General features: G+C 48.0%; 1 protein-coding gene across 1 annotated transcript in view; it reads left to right on the top strand.

Annotated features, from left to right (window-relative positions):
- Positions 1 to 3,445: 3,445 nt before the first annotated feature.
- Positions 3,446 to 6,165, top strand: part of LOC101349734 (ral guanine nucleotide dissociation stimulator-like) — an 86,872-nt gene continuing 84,152 nt past the window's right edge. Inside the window, 1 exon segment of the mRNA XM_023740555.1 lies at positions 3,446 to 3,529. Coding sequence (XP_023596323.1) covers positions 3,446 to 3,529 — 84 coding nt within the window.

Below are 6,165 nucleotides of genomic sequence, written 5' to 3'. Positions count from 1 at the left end.
CAGCTTTTCATCTTTCATGATATTGGGGAAGTTTTCTGTCAGCAGTTCTTCAATGATCCTCTCTGTGTTTTCTCCCCCTGTTCTGGAACTGTGATCACTCGCAGATTTTTGCTTTTGATTGTATCCCACATAATTCTCAGGGTCTCTTCATTTTTCTTTGTTCTTGTTTCTGATTTTTCCTCAAACAGAGTTGTATCCAAGTGTATGTCTTCAATTTCGCTGATCCTGTCTTCCATCATTTCAAACCTGTTCCTCAGCCCTTCTGTGACACTGTCCATTTCTGAAATCTTGTTGTTTATCTTTTGGATTTCTAATTGTTGTTTTTGTATGATTTCTAGTTGTGAATTTATTTTAGAATTTTGTTCCTATATTATTTTCTTGAATTCTTCCATTTTTTTTGTCTGTACTTTCTATGAATTTGTCTGCCTTTTCCATGACTTTGTCTATTTTTTCCTCATTTTTGTCTGCTTTTTGCTTAAACACTTGGATAATTCTGAATATTAGAGATTTGAATTCTGTATCAGTTAGGTCTAGTGCCTTTTCTTCTACTGGAAGGTCATCTGGTGTTTTATTTTGGATGCCTACTGGAACCATCCTGTCCTGTTTTTGTAAATGTTTTGATATTGTCTGCTATCTTTGGGGGCATTCAGTGGTTATTTTCATCATTTACTGATTGTAGATTTGTTTTGACCTGCTTTTTTGATTTATTTGTTTATGTCTGAGCAGGCTATGTGTGCATTCTTTGTCGTGTGCTCGTCTGTGGGCACGATACTTTTCACCTCCTTCTCCAAAAGGCAGGGTCAGTCACTCAGGTATGGTACAGCAGGGCAGGTCCAGCTGAAGGGGAGTTGCTGGGATGGGTTGTTTGTGGCACGTACCAGGGCTGACAGTGCAGACCGGGAATCATTGCAGGGCAGGTTCCAGTAGGCCATGCCTGCCCTGCTTGGGAGTGTGATGTTTAGCACATGGTGCAGGTAGGCAGAAAGGAGGGAGTAGATTGTGATGTGTGGAGCTAAGATGGGTACGGGAAAGATGAGCGAGAGGAGCAGGAGCCAAAAACATAAACAAAACCGAAAAAGAATGCTAAGGGAGCTTGCTATTGGAGTGGAGAGATGAGTGACTGAGAAATGGGGAAAAACAAAAATGAAAAAAAAAAAGAAAAAGGATAAAAGAAAAAAAAAGAATAAATCGAGAAACTGGAAATGAAGAAAGACAAAAAGGGAATAAGAGAGAAAAGAAAACAAAACAAGAAAACAAACAAACAAACAAAAAACAGAAAAAAGAATTGTCCTCAGGGATGTCCTTGTGCATCTGAGCAGAGTAAGGGAGTAGCTTCCAAGTTACGAGGTACTGTCTGACTAGAAGGGCCTCTCAAGCCAAGAAAAGAAAAAGAAAACAAGCAAACAAATCAAATCAGAACAAATCAGAGCAAACAAACAAGCCCTGGGGGTCCCACCAGCACGGTGACACAGGCCGGGAAGCAGTTTCACAGTCAGTGGTGTTTCACAGCCTTTCAGGAAGAAGCAAAGATGGCACACAGAGCCAGGTATTTGAGAGAATGGAGGGGGAGGTGGTGAGAGGTAAGAAGGAAATCTAGAGAAGCAGAAAAAAGCAACACCAGCAGCCAACAGAAGGCACTCAGGGAGCCAGCCAGTGTGGGCAGGTGGAATCCAAGTGACACCAGGGTGAAGCTGTTGCTTCCCAGCCAAGGGACAGTGGCTGCAGGAAGCAGAGGAGGCTAAGTGCGGGTGAAGAAGGGAGGGGGTGGGAAAGTGTGTATCGCTGGTTACCAGTTGTTCTGTCTCCTGCTGGAAGCTCCGTGAAGCTGCTTTCTCGTACCCCCTGTTCACTGATCTCCTATAGGAGTGCAAGATGGCGGATCCGTGCTGCCGTAGCTGATAGGGGACCTCTGCATGTATCACTCCTCACTCTCTGTTCTTGGTTAGTTTCTTATTTCATTTGGTGCTTGGCTGAGTTCTTTATTTCTTCATTTGATGCTTAGGGTTTCAGGATTGCCGTGCGACTCCGTTTGACTTAGTTTTTCTGATCTTTGCTGCGGAAGGATGGAGTGGTGCTTCTGACTATAGTGCCATGTTGCCTGGAAGTCTCTCCTTTTCACTCTCTTGATAATGTCATTTGATGCACAAAAAGTTTTTAATTTTGATGAAGTCCAATTTATCTTTTCTTTTGCTGCTTGTGTTCTTGGTGTCATATCTAAGAATTCATTGTTAAAAGCAAGGTCTTGAAGCTTTACCCCTATGTTTTCTTTTAAAAGTTTTATTGTTTTAATCCTTATATTTAGGTCACTGATCCATTTTGAGTTAGTTTTCATATATGGTGTGAGGTAGGGGTTCAGCTTCATTCTTTTCCACGCGGAGATGTAGTTGTCCCAGAACCATTTACTGAAGAGACTATTCTTCCTCCATTGAATGGACTTAACACCCTTGTGTCCATTTGTCCATGGATGTATGGGTTTATTTCAGGATTCTCAACTCTGTTCTGTTTGTCTCTATGTCTATATCCTTTTACCAGTACCAAACTATTTATAGTATGTTTTGAAATTGAAAGTATGAGTCCTCCTACTTTGTTCTTCGTTTTCAAGATTGTTTTGGCTGTTTCAAACACCTTTATTGAAATACCATTCACATACCATACAATTCACCCATTTAAAGTACACAATTCATGATTTTTAAGATATTCACAGTGTTGTGCAGTCATTGCCCCAGTCAGTTTTAGAACATTTCATTACCCCCAAAAAAACTCCACTGCACAAAAACTTGTGCATGACTGCATTATTTATAATCACCAAAAAATAGAAATGACACAAATATCCATCCAAATGTGGTATATCGATACAATAGAATACTAATCAGTAGTACAAAGGAATGAAATGCTGATACATGCTACAATGTGGATGAACCTTGAAGATATTATGCTGAGTGACAGAAGCCAGTCACAAAGGACCGTATATTATATGATTCCATTTACAGAGAATGTCCATAACTGGGGAACCTATACCCTAGGGCCAGGCCTCTGGTCTGTCCAACACACTTAGTTGACTTTTTTCTTTACTCTTTGGCTGTTACAGAGTAATTTATAGTAGTAAGTACTGTAATCAACACAAATGCTACTTCCCATCATATCTGTGTCTCTGTAGTAAATGGCGTGTTAAAACTAGCGAGTATAGACCTGTGGCCTGCAGTCGTCCAGGCAGTGGGCTCCGTCTGAATGTCCTCCCTGCCTTCATGGCAATGATGGCCATGGACCTTTGCTTTTTGTTGCATCCATTGCTGTATGGCCCTCTGGATTCTTGAGAATGCCCTGAATCCACTTACATGCACCTGGCTCTGAGTTTCCATCTCCAGCCCAGCTGCAGCTCTGGCAGTTCCAGCAACACCTGGCAGCACTGCAGCAGCAGCAGCAGTTCCAGGCACAGCAAAGCACCATGCGGCAACAGTTTCAGGCAGTCGTGCAGCAGCAGCCACAGCAGCAGCACCTGATTAAACTGCACCATCAGAACCAGCAACAGGTACCAGGCTCCCTCTTCCCACACTCTGCCTTCCTCCTATTGTCTGCAAATCCTGGCCACTGGTTGCCAAGGCGCTAGGTGCAGAGGCCCAGAGCCCACGTGATGCCAGCCCCCCTCCATTGGCTCCACGAGGTCTTGGGATGGCAAGGAGAAGGCTTATGAGCAGAGTGTGAAGGAGGGCCTCAGTCAGGTGCAGGGTGTCTGCACAGGCTACTAGGTGTTGAGGCGCTGAATCAGTGGAGGCTTCTGGGTGGAAGTGACCCATAGAAGAGCTAGCCAAAGCAAGATGTGAGAAGAACATTCCTAGATGTGGAATGCTTGTCCCCTCTGTTGGTGGCATTCCTTTTGAGGACTTGCATGCCTCCTGCTCTGCCTCTGAGTGTTTGAGCATCTGGCCACAGTATAATCGACTTCCAGCTGGTGTTTTGCAGGGGAGTGGCATGTCACGTTAGAAGCTCCGTATGAACAGTTTTTCTTCCTCATAGTTTGCAGTCACAATCTAGACATGTTCAACATCTGTTGTTAGGTGACATGGCTTCCCCATCCCCTGGCCCCTCCAGGCCTTAGCTTGCTTGTCCTGCCTCCCCCAGATGCCACCTTCCTCTGGGTCTTGGTGGTCCTCACTCTCAGAACTGACAGTGGACCTTCAGATCCCACCTTTCCTTTGCTTCCTGAAAGCAGACGTTGGCCGTCTTCATGAGGCTTGTACTGCTGACCGCTTGAGGCACAGACAGGCATCACTGGAGAAGGCTTTAGAAGTCTGCAGTTACTCAAGCTCTTGTTGTTGCTTCTGCAGCTGCACCTGTTCTCTAGTACCCTATACCTAAACACCTAGATGCTTCCATTTACCCTTGTTTCATGCTGTCCAGGTGTAGAGGTGGAGGGGCTCTGGTGGCAGAGCACAGAAGCACACTGTGTGTCCACAGCATCAGCCTCAGGGGCCTAGAGCCCCTCTGTGAGCGGCTCATCCCTTTCCCTCCCCGTTTGAGAGGTCATCCAAGGCAGGCTCCATTACAGGTTGTGCCAGTGTCTACCTGGGCTTCCTGAGAGCATGGTCACCACAGGGCAGCTGGCACCCCTGGGGCGAGGGGGCTGACCAAGTGGTTTGTTCTCTGCCTAGGTGCAGCAGCAGCTGCAGCGGATGGCACAGCTGCAGCTACAGCACCAGTGGCAACAATAGCAGCAGCAGGCTCTGGAGGCCCCACCAATGCAGCAGCCACAGCCTCTGTCCACTGGCTGACCTGGAGTGGAGCTTGAGCCTGAGGCTGAGGCTGGATCTGCTAGGATTCCAGTCTGGAGGGAACTGTTTGAGGTGGTAGCTCCATGCTGCTGCCCATCAGGGTCCCCAAATATTGGCCTGGCGGTGGCTCCAGTGTAAAAGGAAAGTTCAGTGTTGTACTGGGGCTGCAGAATCTCAGTGCAGGTGGGCTGCTAGTGTCTGGCTGAGGCAGTGCTGCCACTGGGGGGTATCTGCAAGACTTGGGCAGATGGGAAGGACCTGCTCATGTCCAGTGGAGGCCCCAGAGAGAGAGTCTGGGAGGGCAGACAGATGTCCGTGGGGATGACCCCAACATCAGGAGCAGGTGGGGGGGCCAAGCCTGTAGATGTGCTGGCTGAGGAGCTAGCGCTGAGTGAAGAACCAGCAATTGTCAGGCTGCGGGAGAGATGAGCACTAGGATTCCTGGTTGAATAGGGGTTCCCCAAGAAGGAGACAGGAGAATCTAAACTCATGGGTATAGGAGACTCCATCCTGAAGGTGCTGGGAGCAGTGGAGAGGGCAGCTGCAGGATCAGGCAGGTGAGGAGGTGGGCTCCCCATTTTGGCGTCCAGACCTGGTGGAGAGAGAGCAGGCACGGAAGGGATTGGGGGCCCAGAGGACAGGTCAGTCCTCTGTGTGTCTGATAATGTGGTGGGAGCAGGGGTCAGCAAGTGAAAGGCGCTGAGGGCAGCGAGTATGACAATGTGCCTGGGAGGGGCGGTGGTAATGAGGAGAAGAGGGGGCCTGGTGAGCTGGGCTTCCTCCCACACACAGGATCACTAGGGGTGGCCACTCCAGGATGTTCCAGGACAGCCAGCAGGCCCAGGGAGTCCTGCTTTCTCCTCCATGTCTTCCATTTCTGATTCAGGCTGGGAGCTGGTGGGGCAGCTGCTGGATGAGCAGCCTCTGCAGCAGAAGAGGGAGAGACACCACAAGGCTGAGTGGCCCTGCAGCCAGAATTGGCCTCCATCTCAGCCCTCAAAACGATGTTGAGGGAGGTTCCGGCAAAATGGCGCTCTAGGCAGAAGCACCACACCATCCCTCCACAGCAAAGATCCGAAAAACTAAGCCAAACAGAGAATACAACAATCCTGAAACCCTGAAACATCAAATGAAGAGATAAAGAACTCAGCAAAGCACCAAATGGAGTGAGAAAACTGACAGAGAATGGAGAGCGAGGAGAGATTCATGAAGAGGTCCCCTATCAGCTACGGAGAGCGAGGAGAGATTCATGAAGAGGTCCCCTATCAGCTACGGCAGCACGGATCCACCATCTTGGACTCCTATCGGAGACCAGCAAACAGGGTACGAGAAAGCAGCCTCACGGAGCGTCCAGCAGGAGACAAAACAACCGGTAATTTGCGGTGTGCGCTTTCCC

Source organism: Trichechus manatus, unplaced genomic scaffold, assembly GCF_000243295.1.
Source record: "Trichechus manatus latirostris isolate Lorelei unplaced genomic scaffold, TriManLat1.0 scaffold00157, whole genome shotgun sequence".
In the NCBI taxonomy this organism is placed as follows: domain Eukaryota; kingdom Metazoa; phylum Chordata; class Mammalia; order Sirenia; family Trichechidae; genus Trichechus; species Trichechus manatus.
The sequence above is the reverse complement of the archived record's forward strand: the minus strand, read 5'-3'. Positions and strand labels throughout refer to the sequence as shown.